This window comes from Mustela putorius, unplaced genomic scaffold (genome assembly GCF_011764305.1).
Source record: "Mustela putorius furo isolate JIRA1106 unplaced genomic scaffold, ASM1176430v1.1 tig00003834_pilon_pilon_pilon, whole genome shotgun sequence".
NCBI lineage: Eukaryota > Metazoa > Chordata > Mammalia > Carnivora > Mustelidae > Mustela > Mustela putorius.
In genome coordinates this window covers 84,864,459-84,886,176 of record NW_025421987.1, presented here as the reverse complement: position 1 = coordinate 84,886,176, position 21,718 = coordinate 84,864,459, and the positions used below count along the sequence as shown (strand labels likewise).

The 21,718-nt window shown below is 41.2% G+C and overlaps 1 protein-coding gene across 6 annotated transcripts in view; it reads right to left on the bottom strand.

The window, feature by feature from the left end:
* YEATS2 (YEATS domain containing 2) overlaps positions 1 to 21,718 on the bottom strand; it is a 119,963-nt gene that overhangs the window by 12,516 nt on the left and 85,729 nt on the right. For all 6 annotated transcript variants that reach the window (XR_006609169.1, XR_006609168.1, XM_004745098.3 and 3 more), the window contains 8 exons: positions 20,735 to 20,886; positions 19,758 to 19,916; positions 14,388 to 14,564; positions 11,911 to 12,094; positions 6,728 to 6,856; positions 6,144 to 6,242; positions 1,231 to 1,333; positions 273 to 346 (listed from right to left, as the gene is read on the bottom strand). Coding sequence is in view for 4 of the 6 variants with exons in the window: in XM_004745098.3 (XP_004745155.2) it covers positions 273 to 346; positions 1,231 to 1,333; positions 6,144 to 6,242; positions 6,728 to 6,856; positions 11,911 to 12,094; positions 14,388 to 14,564; positions 19,758 to 19,916; positions 20,735 to 20,886 (1,077 nt within the window). In the remaining 2 variants the exon portion in view is untranslated. The remainder of the gene's footprint in view (positions 1 to 272; positions 347 to 1,230; positions 1,334 to 6,143; positions 6,243 to 6,727; positions 6,857 to 11,910; positions 12,095 to 14,387; positions 14,565 to 19,757; positions 19,917 to 20,734; positions 20,887 to 21,718) is intronic.

Below are 21,718 nucleotides of genomic sequence, written 5' to 3'. Positions count from 1 at the left end.
CTTATTTCTTTTCTTATTAAAAACATTAAAAACTATGCAGTTTTAATTATATACACAACAGACTTATAATTTACATACAATAAAAGACCAACTGGTTGACCAAGATATTGTGAATTCTAAGATCCTAAAAATGAACTATAGTTAGAACCCAAACCACCTCAGTAACTACCTCATCCATATTGCTTTATAATGTAAGATGATTCAAGGTGACTCAATATCCCAATAGTTCACAGCTTTAAAAATGCATCCGTATATTCAGATAATGGTCTTACTTTTTGCAGTGACTAAGGGGATCTTCTTTACTACTGCTGTTAAGAGTTGCTGGATAGTTTCTAAATGGTCTATCCTGAGAGGGATTTAAAAAAAAAAAAAGAATAGTAAGGTAGAAAATACAACAGTTTCTAGCCATACACACACACACACACACACACACACACACACGAAGTCATGTATATATTCCCTTCTTTCCAAGGGAATTAAAATAAACCAATTATATTGGGTATGTCTTTCCTTCCACAGATAACATTCTAAACATAAACTAGATGAGACCCCAGAAATGCAATTTATACAAATATCATTTTATCTGTACTTTAAAATTAACTAGCCACATACCTTTTTGCAGCTGACTGACATTAAGACAGGACATTACTATATACAAATGCCTATTCTTAGGATTATTCCAGTTCATGCTATCACCAATCATGTGAAAGTGGCTTAAGTTTCCACCATCCCCAATAATTTGACTTACTTCAAAATACATGAGCAGAGGTGGGTTCCCAATTTGGAAATTAGAAAATCTCATGAAGTATTTTCAGAAGAGTATGTACAGCCCATGAAGAGGCATCTGTTTACAGTCAGGTGGGTGTGTGGATACTCAGGTGTAAAATGTATACACACTCAAGAATTACACCACAGGAATTTCATGCCCAAGGATTCAGCAAAGAAAGCACATGCTGTCAAGCTCCGCTGGAGGGAGATCTGTCCCACCTGAGGCTTTGGAGGCGACAAATTGGAAAGTGATATGGAAGAGTTAAGTGAAGAACCCCCGGCCATGCATCAAGAGCGAACACCTGCTCACTGCACGTGGGCAGAGGGCTTCCACCCTCTAAAGAGCTAACTTCTATACAGACACAACTCTACACAAACTCAGCTCTTACAGGCATGGGTTTCAAAAAGTACCCAGTAAAATACCAAATGCACAACTCCATTAGAAAGGAATGAAATAATTACTTGATGACATAGTTTCCCAGCTCAGAACTTTCTTCTGTTTTCACAGCTGTCTGACCCTCCTGGGAGAGGCAGCCTGGCCCAGGCACTTCTGGTTCGGTCTTTACTACAAAGGAAGAGCAACAAAAAAGAGCTGTCAGCCTTCAATGACGGAAGGACACGTGCAGGCAGAAACAAAAGCTCTTCCACGGAGACTCAGTAAGGACACTACCACACCAGCTGCTTGTAGGGACACAGCCGGGGGACTGAGATGGCGCCGAGCGTCACAGGATCAGCAGACAAGGGAAGAACTGTTACCGTGGGTCTCAGGGGGAGCGACACCAGGCTCGTGACAAGGCAGGGCAATATAGTGGCTTTTTATATATTTCTTCAAGGGCCAAGCACACTGCTATGCGATAGCCCCCTCACTAAACCGCACACACACACTGCCACATTAAAATACAATGCTGGCCCGTTCTAAGTTCTAGTACCCTTTTGGATATCATCTTTCCAGCTAAGTTCCGTCAACTTTCGGCTTTATCTTAGTGTTCTGACACATAAGACAGAAAGCAAAAATCTGATCTACAGTGCTTGGAAACAGTCAAGCCAAACACAGCAGGCTTGAATCTTACCAAATTTACTGATGGAAGATAGCAGTGTCTCAGGTGCACGTGCCTCCCTGTACTTTCGCAGTCTTCTGGGATCAAAAGAACATGACCACACACCTTCTACGTCTGCATCAGCTTCCCTGCCTTCAGTCTCTTCCCCTTAAAACTCACCTTGCATGTCAGCACATGACCTTTGTCGTGTCCTTTCTGTACTCAACATCCTCAGTACTTTCCTACATAACAAGGGTCTACAAATGAGATATGCTCCATCTCCCCCCTTTTTACTGATGCATAAACTTGCATAAATGCACAAATACCAACTGTATGGCTCAACTGCCTAGGTACACGCCCATGGACACCACTCCAATCAAGATATAGAGTATTTTGGGGCACCTGGTTGGCTCAGTCAGAAGAGCATGGGACTCTGGATCTCGGGGTCATGCCACAGGGGGTACAGAGCTTACTTAAATAAACCTCCAAAAAAAAAAAAAAAAAAAAAAAAGATGGCATATTCCTAGTCCTCAACCAGGCTCCCTACACTTCTGGTGGTTCCTGCCTGCCAAAGACAACCACCTTTCATCCACTTTGAACTTCACATAACTGGAATCACACTGTACATAATCCTGTCCATCAGCATTTTTTAGCTATTACAAATAACAATGCAAGGGCCGTTCTTGCATATTTCTTTTGATGGATGGACATACATGCGCACTTCCTGGAAGTGTATTTGCTGGAACCGAGGGCAGATGTACAGTTAGCTTTATTAGGCAATGCCAAACTGCTTTCCTAAGTGACTGTATCAATTTACAGTGCCACCAGCAGAGCAGGCAAGTTCCAGCTGCTTTGCATCCTTGCCAAAACTCAATATGGCCAGTATTTCGAATTTTGGTGCTCTAACAGCATCATCTCACTATGCCTTTTATTTGCATTTCCTTGATAACTAATGAGTTTGTACAACTTTTCACATCTCTCTGAGCTATCTGGATACCCTCTTCTGTGCAGGGTCTGTTCACATTTTTTGCTCTTAAAACATCTGTGCCCAAAGTCATGAAGACATTCTTATATTCTCCTCTAGAAAGCTTTACTGTTTAACCTTTCACATAAGTTCATACACCAACTCAAATTAAATTTTTAAAAAATATTTTATTTATTCATTTGACAGACAGAGACCACAAGCAGGCAGAGAGGCAGGCAGAGAGAGAGAGGAGGAAGCAGGCTCCCTACTGAGCAGAGAGCCCGATGTGGGGCTTGATCCCAGGACCCTGAGATCATAACCTGAGCCAAAGGCAGAGGCTTAACCCACTGAGCCACCCAGGCGCCCCAACTCAAAATAATTTTTGCTTATGGTGTAAGGTTCATTGTTTTCCTAAATGGATATATCTAATTAACCCAGCACTACTTATGGAAATGGACACCCTTTCCCTACTGAATGTCACAAATCAAGTGACCATAAATGTGTGAGTCTATTTCGGGGCTTTCTTTTCTATTCCATTATTCTATCTACTCTTGAATACAACACTATCTTTTTTTTTTTTTTTTTAAGAATTTATTTATTTATTTGACAGAGATCACAAGTAAGCATAGAGGCATAGAGGCAGGCAGTCAGAGAGAGGAGGAAGCAGGCTCCCCGCCAAGCAGAGAGCCCGATGCGGGACTCAATCCCAGGACCCTGAGATCATGACCTGAGCCGAAGGCAGCGGCTTAACCCACTGAGCCACCCAGGTGCCCCAATATAACACTATCTTAATACTGTAACATTATAGTATGTGTATTTGGTGGTCCAAGTCCCCTACCTTTTTGTTCTTCAAAACTGCCTCAGCTATTCTGGGCCTTTGCATTTCCACATACATATTAGACTTAGCTTACTTCTATACACACACACACCCCCCAACACTGCAGGCATTTTGGCTGGGACTATATTGAGTCTACACGTCATTTTTGGGGGGAAAACTGGTAACATGTCAGGTCTTTCTGTAAATTAATATAATTTATCATATTTATAATAAATTACAGTTGAGCCTTAAACAACTTGGAGGGTTAGGGGTACCAAATCTCTGCAGTCGAAAACCCATCCATAACTTTTTGACTCCTCAAAAACTTAATATTAATAGTGTACTATTGATTGGAAGACTTAATGATAACATAAATGGTTGATTAACACATATTTTGAATGTTATATGTAATATATACTGTATTCTTACAATAAAGTTAGAGAAAAGAAAATATTAAGAAAATCATAAAGAAGAGAAAATATATTTTCTCTTAAGTACTGTACCGTATTGAAACAATTCTGTGTTAAGTGGACCTGCACAGTTCAAATCTGTGTTGTTTGAAGGGCCAACTGTATTTATAACAAGGTATAACAAGGTATATCCTCCCATTTACTTAGGTCTTTTCACTTCAGAACTGTTTAGCAGGTTGTTAGCATTTCATTTCTATATAAAAAATTAACTTTTTACATGTATATATTGATTTGTAGTGAATGACCCTGCTAATTTCACTCCAATGACCCTGCTAATTTCACATATTCCCTCAATCCCTAGTGATTCCAAGACTTCAAGTATCAGAAGGAGGTACTTAGAAAAAGTTCACATACTCCAGTTCTGTAGGTACAAGTATACTCATGTTAATTGGGCCCTCAACTACAGAATTATATAATTAGCATTTTCAGGTTGACAGAGCTATTCGACTAGAGAATATGCTCTCACAGAATTGTGCACACAGCCCCAAATTGGAAACAACCCTAAAGTCCACCAAAAGGAGAAATGGCAAACAAATTCAAGTGTATTCCCTACAATGTGGAATACTATACAGGTACAGTATGTATGAATCTCCAAAACATTATAGTGAATAAATACAACCAGACATGCATGTGCTTCCACTCGTATAAAGTTAAAAAAATAGACGCAACTGCTCAGTTGTAAGGGAAATCAGAACAGTGGCTGCCTATGGGGGTTGGGAACTGACTGGAAGGGGCACAGGTAATGAAAATTTCTGTATCTTGAAATGGAAAATGGGTTACATGGGTTTATAACGAAGTTCATCAAATGGTATGCTTAGTACCTCTGCATTTCAATACACAAGATTTTACCACAATTAAAATAAAAACAGAGATGCTCTGACCCCCCGCCCAAAATCAACTGAATCCGAATCTGTATGAGGAAGGCCTATGAAACCTATCTGCTATTGAGGAGAAATGCTGGTCCAGGTTGATACCAGTTCTTTCCTCAGTATCTTCTGATCAGAGGTTGGCAAACTTCCCTTATAAAGAACCAATCAGTAAATATTTCAGGCTCTATGGGTCCTATGACCTTGACTGGAACTTATCAACTCGACCATGAAAGAGCACCCACAGATCATATGTAAATAAATGGGAATGGCTGGGTGCCAACTAATTTTATTTTAAAAAAAGGCAGGAGACCGTAATCAGCAAATCCATTTTACTTGCTCATGCCATAAGGTACAAATCCACCTTTTCTCAAGACTACTGTGGAAGATCTGGCATGCCTGAAAGGCAGATGTACTTCAAAGTCTGACTGCACTGCTTTTTAACTTTGAAGGTTTGGGAAGGAGATATTTAATATCTCCAAACTTTAGCTTCCTCATCTGCAAAATGGGCCTACTAGCTATCTGAAAGTCCTGTGAGAACTAGTGATCTGTATAAAGCAGCTAACATGGTACCTGGTACACCTGAGGCTCTTAGCACATGGTAGCTCTCGGTATTCTAGATGTTTGTTACAGACCTAACCCACCGCACTAGCTCAGTCTGCTTAGTACTCAAAATGTCCCCCTGGCCAGCCTGCCAACACCTGGCCCCTCTGAAGTTCCTTTACCACAACTATTCCTCCCAGATGAGTCCCCCTAACTAGTTTACGTCCCCGAACAAGCCCTCTGAGTCTTTGTCTCTACTGCCTCTCCATGCGGCTTCACTCTCCTGCTCCCTCACAGTGCTTCCCTCTTCTCAAGTCCAGGCTATAATCCACATTCCATATTGCATATGAAGTCCTCCACCCTGCACACCCCCTGCCCCTGGCCAGACATCCAAGACTGAAATACTACAGCATTCACTTTCCAGATCACTTATCCCGCATTTATCGATCACGCTTGCTGTCTACTACTACTCTCTTCAACCTGATTAGAAGTTCTTAAAGGGGAGATGATGTTCTGTCCGTTCCTGTTTCCCTCAGCGTCCAGTCTACTATATAAACTAGAAATACTCGGTAAGTATTTCTGATGTGACTGATTCAGAGGCTGAAATTCAAGGGACCCAGATTATAAAAATGTCTTACACAAAACTTCTAGGTAAAAATACCATGAGAAACTACCTACCTTTTGTAACAGCTGCTGAAGCAGAGCTGGGGATAATCGGAGTTGGGGCAGCTACAGGCAGAATGGCAGGGGACTTGTTGGCAGAAAATGACTGAACCACTAACAAGTTAAAAAAAAGAGAGAGGGGCTGTAAGAAATATAAAAATTATCACTCCCAGGCGATGGCCTCATTTTAGACGAATGGCACAGAAACAGTTTCAGTACAACGTTAAAAAGGTCCTTACTGAATATAGTGATTTGACAAGGTTGGCTGTTTACTGACAACCCAAGGGTAAGTGAGCTATGATCTTCAACTGTGCAAATGGGGACTGGTCACTAAGAAAATAAAAATCCAATTAGCCTGGAACTCTCATAAATCCTTAAAAATACTATCCCTCTACTGAACTTTAGAAATGGGGAGCTACTTAGAAACCAATGCATCATCTGGGGTTCACATTCAGGGTGAGAGTCAAGTGCTCCAGAGTTCAAAATGCCAAGGAGAACAGACGGTCAAAGGGCAGGCCGCCCGGGGAGGAGCTGCCGGCAGAATATGGCCCTCCGTCCCCCAGCCACGGAGGCCTGCACACCCCCGGTGATGGACTTACCTTTATTCACAGGCATCAGGATAGTCTGTACCCCTCCGGATGTATTTACACTGAGTGGCTTGAGCTGGCTGGGGATCGTCAGGACAGCCTGCTGGGGATTGGATTGACTGGAGTGAATCTTTAGCAATCCTAAAACAAGTTGGAAGATAAGGCCAAGCTGAAGATCAGATGCTTTCTTGAAGTCCTGCCCTCTTGAGCATTCACGTGTTCTCACAGGAGGAAGGACTTAGGGCATCTACCCCTTCAACGAACAGAAAGCTGGAAGCATGAGGCATGGGCGTGGAAGATTTCACAATGAAAAAAATGATGTGACAGTGAGGACCAAGTTTTGCCCCACAATCTCACTTACAGTCCAGCTGTGGAGACAACAGCATTAACATTTTAAGATAGTTCTCTCCCATGTTTGTTTTCTATGACAATTTCTTCATTCTGTATACAGCTGTGACAGGTACAAATTGGATGTAAAATTTTATATACTGATTTGGAGAACTGTAATTTCCTACTTAAAAACCTTCTCTGGAGGTGCCTGGGTGGCTCAGTCAGTTGAGTGTCTGTCTGCTGCTCAGGTCATGATCCTGGGATCATGACCCAACCCAAAGGCAGACACTTAACAACTGAGCCATCCAGGTGCCCCTCGAATGCTGTTTTACATTTTACGTGACGGCATTCGTCTCTGTTTTGTTCTGTGTGCTATCTCATAATAAAAGCACTTTGTTGTTTTCTACTGGCCCTCTGAATGTCTCCAGTAGTTGTGTAAGAGAAACGGGAGTATGGAAGTTACCCCTAAAGGAAAGTGGGAGAGGATGACCCTTTCTGGAATGGTAAGTGGGAGAGTGCCTGGCTGACTTGGGGTCTTGAGTTTGAGCCCCACGTTGCAGGTAGAGTTTGCTTTAAAAAAATGATAAATTGAGAATGTCTGATGTTTGGAAGGTAAGAGCTGCAAAGAGGAAGAAGTTAGAAGACATGGTGAGTACACAGATTTTCAGAGCATTTGATCTATAGGGCTGGTGTGAAGGGGATACAGATAACTGGGCACAGATTAAAGTGAACTCTGAATACTTTGGAACTAATTTTGGAAACATTCTCTAGGCAGCCAGGAGCCAGAAAAGGTTTTTTGTTTTTTAAAGATTTTATTTTTATTTGACAGAGACGGAGAATGAGAGACAGGCAAGGGGAGCAGCAGGCAGAGGGAGAGGGAGAAGCAGGCTCTCCGCCAAGCAGAGAACCCAATGTGGGGCTCCCTGCTCAGCGGGAAGCCTGCTTCTCCCTCTCCCACTCCCCCTGCTTGTGTTATCTCTCTCAATGTGTTTCTCTGTATTGAATAAATAAATAAAATCTAAAAAAAAAAAAAAAAAACAGCATTCAAGGGGCACCTGCGTGGCTCAGTCAATTAAGCATCAGACTCTTGATTTTGGCTCAGTCATGATCTCAGGGTGGTGAGATCCAGCCCTGCGCCAGGCCCCACGCCCCACTCCCCAATCGCTCACATGTTCACCTTCTCTCTCTTAAAAAAAAAGAAAAAAGAAAAAAACTATAGGATTCGAGGCTCAAGATACTTTAAGGCACTGGAAAGCAGCGGGTATGAGCAAAAGGAAAGGAAACAAATACTTTCTGAAACAAAGATTCTCTTTTTTATTTAAGTTACTTAAATAAAAAAGAGAATCTTTCTTTGGAATAGATGAATGTCAAATTGGTCTGGTGGTACGTTCTTACTGAGACGTGCCCTCAGAGAAGACAACTATGACCTGGTTTTTCATATTTTTAAAATCCTTATTTTTATCAAAATATTACAGGCTTATCAGTTGAAAATAAAGTGCTAAAAAGGCTTTGAATTAAATACAGTCATCCTTTCCTACACCTCTCCCCGTCTTCATGTAGTTCCTCAGCAGCATCCACTCTCAACCCTGTTGGCTCCTTCTTTTAATATTTATCTCAGTAACTTGAAAAGACTGTCTACCGTAGGCCTTAATTTTGATGGCACACACGGACTTGCTATCTGGGTAGACGCAGGCATTTTAAGGCACTGCCACCCCTCACCACCAGTAGTGTTCTCTACTGATCCGAAGAACACCACTACCCTGAGATTCCATTTTGGTCTCTGGAGATAATATTTGCTCTTTTTTTAGTTCTTAGTTCTCCTTCAACATCTTACCAAGTCTTCCCACTTTCTTCAAAACTGCTATAAACCACCTCCCCCCTTATATAATTCTCCGTATGGTCAGCTCTCCTAGGTGACTTCTAGTTCTACTCTTTCTAAGAGAGAACTTTGCCTAGCTCTCTGATCGGCTCCACTGGGTCTTCCAGGCCTGCGGACCCGTGGCCATCCTGGGACATCCTTCACCATTACCCTGGGAATCCCCTTTGCCTTCCTTCTATACTGGATCTCATTTCTTCTTCTTTCTTGCTCTATACCTCTTCACTCTGGTAAAAAAAAAATACATACTTGGGGCACCTGGGTGGCTCAGTGGGTTAAGCCGCTGCCTTCAGCTCAGGTTCATGATCTCAGGGTCCTGGGATTGAGTCCCGCATCGGGCTCTCTGCTCAGCTGGGAGCCTGCTTCCTCCTCTCTCTCTCTCTGCCTGCCTCTCTGTCTACTTGTGATCTCTGTCAAATAAATAAATAAAATCTTTAAAAAAAAAAAAAAAACATACTTTAGTAATGTCTTGAGACAGGGAGCACAAGAGAGAGTTAGAACTGTGCCTGTCAGAAAATATTTCTACCCTCACTGTCAGGAATTACCCGGCTGGCAACAGAACTCTCGGCTACAAGTCATTTTCCCCTAGAATTTTGAAGAGCAGGCTCACGGCTTCCAGCACTGCTGAGAAGCCCAATGATAATGTAATTTTTGAACTTTTCTTCTTCTAATGGCTTGTCAGACCCTCTCCTTGTCCCTGGGGTCTTGATTTCATGAACAAACGGTGCCTCCATGTGAGGCATCTTTCATTCCCTGTGCCAGACACTGTGCCTTTTGAGCTTGGAAGTTTGTCTCTTCAATTCTGAGATAAACTGTTTCCTTTCTTGGATCATTTCTTTCCACTATCTTCTGTTTTCTTTCTGGTACTTCTTTTAGTTTGATATTGCCAGGACTCCCTGATACACCACCGAATTTTGTTTAGTGTCCACTTCTTGGTTTGCTCTCTGTTTCTACCTTGTGCCCCAGAGTGCCCCTTGTGCTACAGCCAGTGATTCTTTGGTAAAGGTGAGGCAGATCATGTTACGCCTTTGTTTTAAATCTCCCAATGGCTTCCCTTGGAGTAAAAGTCAAAGTTCTTAACATGACCTCCAAAGGCCCTATGTGATTTGGCCTCTATCACTCTGACTTTATGTTCTAGTACTCTTTCCCTTGCTCATTCTGCTCCAGGCACAACAGTGACCTTGTTCAAAATACTCCATAATGCACACACAAAAAATTAAATAAAAAAATTAATGGGTATACCTCAGTTAAAACAGAGCTGACATATAAACAAAAAAATTAACGGGCAGCGGAAAATAGTTTGGCTCTTCTGTGAAAACATTATATACAGAAAGTTTCAGCAGAAGCATCTCAGGAAATAAGAACTTAAAGCCAGGAGACTTCATTTACTTCATGTTAAAAACTTAATTAGAAAAGGGGAAGGCGGAAGTGTCTGGGTGGTGTAGTTGGTTAAGCACATGGCTCTTGATTTTGGATCAGGTCATGATCTCAGGGTGGTGGGATTAAGCCTGCACCAGGCTCCATGCTCAATGGGGAGTCTGCTGGAGAGTCTCTCTCCCTCTGCCCCTCACTCTAACCCCCATTGAGCTCTCTAAAAAAAGAAAAGGAGAGGGCATTTATTTCTCATAAAGTGATCCTCTATTTCTACAATTTCTATTCCAATCCCAACAGTGTCTGCAAACATTCTGTTAGCAGAGAACAGCACTTTCTATACTAGAACTTGCTCGATGGTAACTGGTAGGTGGAAGTCATGGGAAAAACTACCAGCCTTTATCTCTGGTCTCAAACTACCCAAAAAAAAAAGACATGGGGGTTTGGGGACACGTATGAAATGTAGTAATAATAGCAATAATAATAACAACACTCACAATCTTTTATCCAAAGGCACTAAGGTACTCGCGTGTATGTGTGTGTTAACGTATGTTTTTGTGTGTCAATCAGTGCCAGCGGGTAAGCTGTTATTGATCTGTAACAAGGTCACACAGAATCTAAGAGTGTTCAGAAACATTTCTAACAGTGTGAAGCTGCTGTGACATTTTTATTGTACTTTACAGGAGTATCTGCCGTCAAGCACATTAGTATTTTTGTGGCAAAACACAAATATTCATAGTCAGTCATATAAACAGCCTGTCCAACAGAGGTCAGATTTCACACTAAAATTAGTTACGCAAACAAAGAAACAAAAAAACACTTTTGGTCTTCACAGCCCTTTTGGATTTTAGGGTTCAAGGAAATGCAGACAAGGATACTAAACGCTCTAATAGCGGCGATTATTTATATAATGGCTACTACATGTTGGACAGCAGTCTAAGCACTTACATATGGATTCATTAATCCTCTCAACCGTATGACAGTATTATTATCAACCTTATTTTACAGCCAAGGAAACTGAACCAAGTTTTTCAACTAAGGCAATTTGGCTCCAGGATTTGTGCTGTATGTTAACCAGCAAAGTGAAACGCACACTCTTTGGGGCCATCTGGGGTGGGCCCAAAGAGAGCAGCCATCTTGCCAGACTGCACACATGTCACTCTGACGCTACCCAACATAACAACTCTTGTTAAAAATCACAACTTGGAGTCATCAAGGCTAACTTTTATTTTATATACTGTTTATGAAAGTATGTTTTATAATGTCTTCCATTCAAAACTGATGATAATAAAAAAGAAAATGATAATGTAAGGAGAGTAAATTTTCAGTTCTCCACAAAGTTACATGATGAAAGCAGTTAAAATACTCCACAGAGCTCTGGATGGCTAAAATCTTATTATATCATTTAAAAATTATTATTCCATCCACAAACCATTTCGGACTTAAGGATTTATGTGTAGATTTTAGGAATAAATGATCAAAAATGCAGCTATATGGAAAATATTGCTGAGTTAACTATTTTTAACAACTTGCTATACAAAATACCATGAACACCTTCCAAAAAATGTTCTAGTCCAATGAAGGCAGAGAGCAAGAATGTCCTTATGATACAACTGACCTGACACGGTGGCCTTCCCGGAGATGGGGTTTGGCGTGGGCACCAGAGATGTGGCGCTGATGACGGAGGGAGCTGCAGCCTTGCAGGTTGGCATGGGGGCCTGGCTCACACACACTGCTTGCTGCCCAGAAGTTTTCACTACAGAACCGATAGCAGATGATGAACTGGGAGTTGTTCCTTCTGACTGCTCACACACAGGGCCAAAAATAGTACAAATTAAGAAGAAAGCAGTGTAACTTACTTAGAACAATGACTGCCATGTAGTATATTCAAAAATGTTATCTATTAGCTATTATTTTTAACTACCCGTTAAATGCCATGTCATTTAAATACCCTTGCCTCTCTTGTTCGGTGTTTCCAACTCTGAACTTTCAGAGTTCATGGGCCAGAAAAGTCTTTAAATTTTTAATGGCTACCATATTAAGAAGAACAACAAAAACCCTCACCACCTATTACATTTCTTCATAAAAGGATATTTCAACACCAAAAAGAAGAAGTCATAAACTCAGAATATAAAAGTGGAATAAAATGAGTTTTATTAAAAACTCACTATAATGTCTTAACATTTGTCTCATTCGTCCCACCATCTACTACATGGCAGGCATGACATTAAATGCTAGGGCCCAGGGGCGCCTGGGTGGCTCAGTGGGTTAAGCCCCTGCCTTTGGCCCGGATCATGATCTTGGGGTCCTGGGATCGAGTCCCGCATCGGGCTCTCTGCTCAGCGGGGAGCCTGCTTTCCCCTCCCTCTCTCTGCCTGCCTCTCTGCCTACTTGTGATCTCTGTCAAATGAATAAAGCTTAAAAAAAAAATTTATAAATGCTAGGGCCCAGAGTAAAGCCCTCAAGGAGGACAGGGTTACCAAACTATGAGGAGTGCTATAGTAGGCCTGGTACAAGGTACTACTAAATTGGAGAGAAAAATTACTGTTTCTGTCTAGGGATGGGAAGCGGAGAGTACTGGGAAAACTTCATGTACAAGCATGGCGCTTTAGGGCAATCCTCAAAATTCAAGACAAGGAAAGGGGGAGACAAAGGAATGTTTCTTGGCAGAAGTTGGCAGAAGATAGTAGATAGAAAGAGAAGCATGAAAGAACACGATATGTTCAAGGAACTACAAAGTAAGAGTGATATGACTAAGCATATGAAAGGTCTAGTAGGAGGAGATAAAGCCTGGAAAAAGAACTTGAGGTGCCAAGACAATTCAACAGGGAAACAGACTTCAACTATTGCTGGGCCAACTGGCTATCTATATACAAAAGAATGAAGTTTGGTCCTTACCTCACACCATGTAAAAATTAACTCAAAATGATCAAAGACCTACATATAAGAGCTAAAACTATAAAACTCTTCGAAGAAAATACTGGCTCAAATTTTGTGAATTTGGATTAGGCAATGGCTTCTTAGCTATATCGACAGCATAAGCAATAAAAGGAAAATAAACTGAACTTCATCAAAATTTTAAAATTTTGTGGTTTTCAAAGAGTACCCTCAAGAAAGTGAAAAGATGTCCCACAGAGTGGGAGAAAATTTTTGCAAATCTAATAAGAGACTCATATCTAGAATATCTAAAGAACACTTAAAACTCAGTAATAAAAAAGAATAAATAATGAGCAGAGGATCTGAAGAGAATTCTCCCAAGAAGATACAGAAATGGACAATAAGCACATGCAAAGATGCTCAGTATCATTAGCTATCACGGAAATGCAAATCAAAACCACAATGAGATACCACTTCACACCCACCAGAATGGCTATAACAACAAGAAAAAATGTACAAGAACAAGCATCAGCAAGGATGTGGAAAAACTGGAGCCCTCATACATTGCTGGTAGGAGTCTAAAATGGTGCAGCTATTTGGAAAAACTGGCAGATCCTCAAAATGTTTAACAGCTTATGATATGACCAGAATCCCTATGTATATAGCAAAAAAAAAAACCCAAAACATATGATTATATAAAAACTTGAACATAAATGTTCACAGTAGCATTATTCATCATAGTCAAAAGGTAGAAACCATCCATATGTCCATAAACTAATAAATATATAAACAGAATGTGATATGGCCATAAAATTGGATATTGACTATTCACGTATAAAGTAGTACTAATACATGCTACAATGTGGATAAACCCTGAAAATATGAGAAAGAAGCCAGACGCAAGAAAGATCAGTGGTTGTCTAGTATCGGGGGTTGGGGAGGGAGGGGGAACAGGGAGTGACGGCTATTGCTTATGGAGTTCGCTTGAGGAGAGATTAAACATTCTACACGGATAGTGATGACGACTGCACAACCTTGAGAATATAATAAAAACCACAGAACTGCACACTTGAAAATGGAGAATTTCATGGCATGTGAACTGTATTTCAAGTTTTTAAAAAAGATAAATATGACCCACTGGTATACCTGCTAAATATCTTATGTTTTTACTACTTTTGATGTTGCGTTACGGTTTTCTACTGTCATGATAATCCTCACCGGCTGAGCAGGACCGTTTGCTGAGAGGGCCACAGCTGGGGAAGTGGCCGTTGTGATCACCCCTCCTGCCACTCTGAGCATGGTGGTTCCAGGCTTTGAGAGTTGCGAGGTGGCTGGCACAGACTTCAGTGTGCTATCAGATATTTTCATTAGCGATGCTTGTCCCCCAGGGGCTGCCTGCAGAAACAAAATGGGTGGAAGTAATAAAGTTGCCCTGGTTCACAGGCACAGTTTATTCCTTACCTAGGCAGGGCCCATGAATCAGAGCATATCCAAGAAGGTCTTGCTAATCACATACAGGTGTTTGGGCACCTTTCCAGTAAGCTCTCAAGTCTGACTTTTTACGTACAGACATTCCTTTACCTCTAATGCAGATTAAGTAAAGGAATGCATTCGCAAGTCACTATTTGGCAGCAGTGACTGCAGAGTTACCAGGTCATGTGTTATCAGAATTTGCTCTTAAATGTACACGTAATCTTTAAACATGAAAATCTAAACAAGATGGGCCAGATTTAAATGGGTACCTTAAGTGCTCTCGGCTGGTTCAGGCTCAGATTTTTACTACCATTCAACAAATGTAGTACCATTCAACAAACTACAGTATTACTGGGTTAAATCAAGGCTCAGCAAGTTTTTCCTGTAAATGGCATAAGCCTGTAGAGCACTGCAGGCCATATGGTCTTTGTTTCAACTCCTCAGCTCTACTGTTACAGCATGAAACATGTGTGGCTGTGTGCCAATAAATTATTTATAAAAACAGGAAGCCTCGAGCATAGTATGCAGACCTCCTGGCCCAAACGATTGCTTAATGCCCAAATTAATACACTCTACAAGCAGAGACCATTCTTCAGTCCTTGAGGAGCTACTTTGTGTCAGGATGGAAGAAAGCATTTTTACGTACCTTACGTCATTCAACCTTGTCATAAACTTCAGAGGGTAGGTTCTAGTCTCATTTTACAGATGAAGAGATTAAGGTCAATAGTTTTACCAGGATCACACAGTTAGTAACAGGAGGAGCCATGACTAGAATCTAGAAGCAGTAGCCATGGCATAACTTATTATGCATTGGAGTCTGATGCAAATTAAAACCACAATGAGGTATAACTTCATACTCACAAAAATGGCTAAAAATGTAAAGGAAGAAGGTCCTCTGTGTTGTTGAGGATATAGGACAACTGGAACTCTCTCACGTTACTTATGGGAGAGTCAAATGGTACAACCACTTTGCAAACCATTTGTCAGTTTCTTATAAACGCTCTTATACACATATACTTACCCTAGGACCTAGCTATTCTACTGCACAAAAGAGCTACACAAGAATGTTCATAGCGGTATGGTTCATAATAAAAAAACAGAAATAATCCAAGTGTCTATCAACAGCAGAATAAAAGTCGTACAAGAAAATACTACTTAAGAATAAAAAAGAGGGGGCACCTGGGTGGCTCAGTGGGTTGAGCCGCTGCCTTCGGCTCAGGTCATGATCTCAGGGTCCTGGGATCGAGTCCCACATCGGGCTCTCTGCTCAGCAGGGAGCCTGCTTCCTCCTCTCTCTCTCTCTGCCTGCCTCTCTGCCTACTTGTGATCTCTCTCTGTCAAATAAATAAATAAAATATTTAAAAAGAATAAAAAAGAATAGGAGCGCCTGGGTGGCTCAGCGGGTTAAGCCTCTGCCTTCAGCTCAGGTCATGATCTCAGGGTCCTGGGATCGAGTCCCGAATCGGGCTCTCTGCTCAGCGGGGAGCCTGCTTCCCCCCCTCCATCTCTCTCTGCCTGCCTCTCTGCCTACTTGTGATCTCTATCAAATAAATAAATAAAATCTTAAAAAAAAAAAGAAAGAATAAACTACTGATACACATATGGATAAATCTCAAAAACATGTTAGAACAACAGAAAATGGACATAAAAGAATATATACTATATAGTTTTACTGACATGAAGTTCAGAAACAGATTAGCTCATCTATGGTGACAGAAATAGAAAAATGATGACTGAAAGCGAAATAAGGGTACACTTTAGAGTGATGGAAATGTTCTGTATCTTGACTGGGATAGTGCTTGCATGATTTTACACACTGGTCAACACTCACTTAACAGTACACTTACGATCTGTGCACTGCTCTATGTAAATAATGTTTATTAAAAAGCAACGATAATTGTTCTGCTGTAGCCAAACAGGGAGAATGCCACTACACTGGCTGCAACCATAAGCAGGTAAGAAAAGATAAGCTAAGATTTTAAAGAACTGCCTGAAGAATTCTGGGACCTCATATCTGTTTAAATACTAAGCACACATGACCAAAGGGAAATTAGTACTCAAAGAAACCAAACACTAGAAATATGAGAAGATCAGTGATCAAGAAAAAAAGGGGAAGATGCATAACTACCATAATCAAGAATGAAAGGGAGGGGTGCCTGGGTGGCTCAGTTGGTTATGAATCTTTTTTTTTTTAAGATTTTATTTATTTATTTGACAGACAGAGATCACAAGTAGGCAGAGAGGCACGCAGAGAGAGAGAGGGGGAGGCAGGCTCCCCATCGAGCAGAGAGCCTGATGTGGGGCTTAATCCCAGGACCCTGGGATCATGACCTGAGCCAAAAGCAGAGGCTTAACCCACTGAGCCACCCAGTCGCCCCTGCATATGACTCTTGAGTTCAGCTCAGGTCATGATCTCAGGGTTGTGAGATCGAGCCCCGCAGCAGGCTGGCCCCATGCTGGGTGTGGAGCCTGCTTAAGATGCTCTCTCTTCCTCTGCCTCTCCCTGCAACCCCCCAATCCCCACTCAGGCACTCTTGCTCTAAAAAGAAAGAAAAGAAAAGAATATAAAAAGGGGGCCATCCAAATATTTTACAGACATTAAAAGGATAACAAAGGAAAATTAGGAACAATTTTTTTTTAAAAGATTTTATTTATTTATTTGACAGAGAGAGATCACAAGTAGGCAGAAAGAGAGAGAGGAGGAAGCAGGCTCCCTGCTGAGCAGAGAGTCCGATGCGGGACTCGATCCCAGGACCCTGAGATCATGACCTGAGCCGAAGGCAGCGGCTTAACCCACTGAGCCACCCAGGCACCCAGGAACAATTTTATTCTAGTAAATTCAACCACTTAGATGAAATGGACACATTTCCTTGAAGCTGTAACTTATCAAACCTCCCTCAAGATGAAACAAATAACCTGAATAGTCCTGTATCCAGTAAATAAATTGAAATTGTAGTTAAAAACCTTCCCAATTAACATGACTCCAGGCCATTATGGCTTCACTGGTGTACTCAAGTCAAGAAACAATACCAAATCTACATAAAATCTTTGCAAAAAAGTGAATAGGAGAGAAAAGTTCCTAACTCATTTTAGGAGGTCAGCATCACTCTATTATCAAAACCAGACAAGAATTATGAAGAGAACCATGGACCAATAACCCTTACAGAAATTCTAAACAAAATTTTATGAAATGAAATCCAACAATACCTTCAAACAAGGTAACATGTCAAAACCAAATGGGTTTTCAAGGGCTACAGGGCTAGTTTAACACTTTTTAAAAACTTTCATGTTTTTTAAGTAATCTCTATGCCCAATGTAGGGCTCGAACTCATGACCCTGAGATCAAGAGTCACATGCTCCACCAGCTGAGCCAGACAAGCACCCCTTGGTTTAACATCTTAAAAATTAATGTAATTCACCATGTTAACAAAAAAAGAAAAACCATACAATCCTCTCAACAAACACAGAAAAAAATGCAATATCCACATTCCATGCTTTGAGAGCTACTGATTTAGACACAGAGGAAATGCACTATTTTTTTGATAAATTTTATCTTACTGCCGACATCCTTCCAAACCTTGTTTGCTTCATTTGGTAAATTTCTGAGATTTAGATATAGATTCTCTGGCAGGTAATTATGACATCCCTCACCCAGCTAAAATTCCCTGTCATTGTTCTTTGGCGTATATAAATAACTCTACAGAAACAGGTACCAAAACCCCTACAGCATTTACTTTTTTTTTTTTTTAAGATTTTATTTATTTATTTGACAGACAGAGATCACAAGTAGGCAGAGAGGCAGGCAGAGAGAGAGGGAGAAACAGGTTCCCTGCTGAGCAGAGAGCCCAACACGGGGCTTGATCCCAGCACCTGAGATCATGACCTGAGCCAAAGGCAGAGGTTTTAACCCACTGAGCCATCCAGGCGCCCCAAGCATTTACTTTTTTTTTTACAACTAGCCCTTGAACAACAGGGCTTTGAGCTACACATGTCCACTTACATGTGGGGTTTTTTAAACTGTCATTTTAAGAAGGCTCCCTGCCCAACGTGGGACTTGAACTCACAACCCTGATATCAAGAGTCAGATACTCTACTGACTAAGCCTGTCAGGTAGGTGCCCCAGTGGGTTTGTTTGTTTGTTTTAATAAATACATTATAGTTCTGTAAATATTCCTTCTTCCTTGAGATTGTTTTTAAGATTATATTTATTTACTTGACAGAGAAAATAACAGCAAGAGAGGGAACACAGGCAGAGGGAGTGGGAGAGGGAGAAACAGGCTTCCCAACGAGCAGAGAGCCCGATGTGGGGCTCATCCCAGGACCCTGGGATCATGACCTGAGCCAAAGGCAGACGTTTAAAGACTAAGCCACGCAGGTGCTCCTTAAAAGAAATGACTTTTTAGTAACATTTTCTTTTCCCTAGCTTATTTGATTGTCAGAATGGAGTATATAATACATACAATGTACAAAATGTGTGTTAATCGACCATGTTTTCAGTAAGGCTCCCGGTCAATGGTAGGCTATTAACAGTGGGGGAAGTCTAGTTATATGTGAATTTTCCACTGCATGAGAGGTTGGCGCCCCAACGCCCACACTGAGCAAGGGTCAAGTGTATAAGGATATTGTGGCTGTCATCACCTATTACACATTTAGAATCTCCTATATATGTCTGATCTCGGAAGCTAAGCAGGGTCGGGCCTGGTTAGTACTTGGATGGGAGAATCTCCTAAATATGAAGTTCCCCCAGAGAAATTTTTAGAATGAGGTATTAAGAAAATTTTATTTCTTTTGGGAAATATTACGTAGGGTTGTTTTTTTTGTTGTTGTTGTTTTTGCCTCTCACAAATAGTGTGAATTTTATAACTGATCATGCTTTTGATTTACTTTGGTAAATATTATACAGGACATAACTATCTGCATATCTAAGAACTCTCTGGCCTTATCTTCTCATTCTACTTAAATTTCCCCAAATCTCAAGATTTTATCCTTATTTTTCTATTCTATTTTATTGTTCATTTTCTCATGCAACCTTAATTTCTTTGTGGAAAGAGATAAGCTGTAAACATTTAAATAAACACCATCACCAGCCTGTATTTGGGGAATATGAATATTTACCTGGGTAAACAAAGTGGTTTTTTGTCCAGAGATGACTTTTAATGTTTGTTGTCCTTGTGCAGAAGATGTGCTGACTCCCAGTGTTCCTTGGACCACTGACCCAGTAGTCAGCTGTTTTCCAGATGTCTGGGGTGATGGCTGACCAACTAAAAATGTACCCTAAGTTAGAAACAAATAAAGAACTACTCAGTAATTTGTGAAGTTCAAATGACTTACCCTCTTTAAATCACAAGGTCTCATGATACAAGCTACAGTGCCCCCCCTTCAATTCTGCAACTCAGCCAAAATAACTGAAAAGAACAGCTCTGTTCTCGATGTCACCAGCAATAGCTATCCCCACTTCTGAAACTTGGCACAGGAGTTACGGAGGAGGCTGCTGGAAATGCAAGCTCTACAACCTCGTCCATAATTTTGAGTTATTCAGGCTGATAACTACCCACCCTTCTCAATACGAACATCTAGACCAAAACCCCACGACCTTCCTTAGAAAGGAGTCAAGACTAAAAGGAGCAAGGGGAAAGAAGGTAGAAATTTGTTCCTAATCATGAATCCAGCCTAACTCCAAATGCCAAAACCTGATGGTATCTTTTTGGTTACTCTTTTCCAACAGAAAAATTTCAACTGCCTATTAACACTATTAATTACCTCACGGATTTAGGAAGCAACAATCTTTAAGTCCGAAAGCTCTAGCTTTAAGTCCAAATTCAAAGACTGGTTTAGCAGAGAGATCTTGGAAAAGTTACTTAAGTCTTTCTGTATCTCCATGTCCCCTTCTCTCAAAACAAAACAAGCCCCAAATAATACAGATTTATAACATGACTAAAATGTTAGTACTGACTCCTGGTTCCAGAGATGTAAAGATAAATCCACTATAACTAAAGGTTTCAGTTATGTAAAGGTTCCAGAGATGTAAAGATAAATCCACTATAACTAAATAACGAAATGATTTGAAAGACACTGGTCACAAATGTTCCGACCTGAGGAGTCTGCTTCAGGATGTAAGATGTGTAAGTCAGGTGCTGGGAGATCCCTCCTGGGCCAGCGGGGCTCTGGGTCCCTCCTGTGCCACCGCCACTGCCACCGCCTCCCCCACCGCCGCCACTACCTGCAGCTGAGCCAGACTGGAGGTCTGAAAATACAACAAAATGACAGCAACATCATAAGAAATAGTAAGAGGCTTACCAGAAAAAACAGATGACCCCAGAGAGACATTTCCTTTACAGCAAGATTCCTTCCCGTTCCTATTTTCTCCTGGCTTTTTGTGGTAATATACCTATTCTGTGAGATGGGTAAGGAGAATGCCGGAGAATTAAGGACTGAAATGGATTTCCTTGCGACTGAAGGACAGTTGACTAGTTCAGCAATCCATACAGTGAAGAACTTGAACTTTCTGGGTGAGATATGTAAGAAAAGGACAATGTGAGGATTCCGTAGTTCACCCAGAAAGGCACCTTGCTTAGGGAGGACAGAGCAATTCCAGGGTGAGAGAACAGAAATTACCCATTACAGTCAGTAAACAACATGGTGACTCGCTCACAGGCTACATTTGGCAATGGCAGCTCGTTTCTCGTGAACCTAACTGCTATACCAATTATACTTCTGATTCAGAGGGAAATAATTCCCTTTACCCTTTCCTTTCCAACACTACCCAAACTGCTTTTCTGTATAGGTCAAAGCAAAAGTTTGTTAAGTCTAGATAAACCACCTAATTTCCTTGGGGTTTTGAGGCTTATACACTAAGGCTGACCCTGTATGTCTCTTTCCATCTTCAAACCTGGCAAACTTAAGGTGCACATCTGAATAACAGTAGGCAGAGACACTTATTTCCACTCCTACTCCTATCCCCTCCAAAATAAATGACACAGGCTTCCAGCTACCATCTCCCCGGGTATCCCAGGTTTTTAGATACCACTGAAAAGAACTCTGTAGTTTATAGTTCACACGGACAGCTTTCTCCCAGC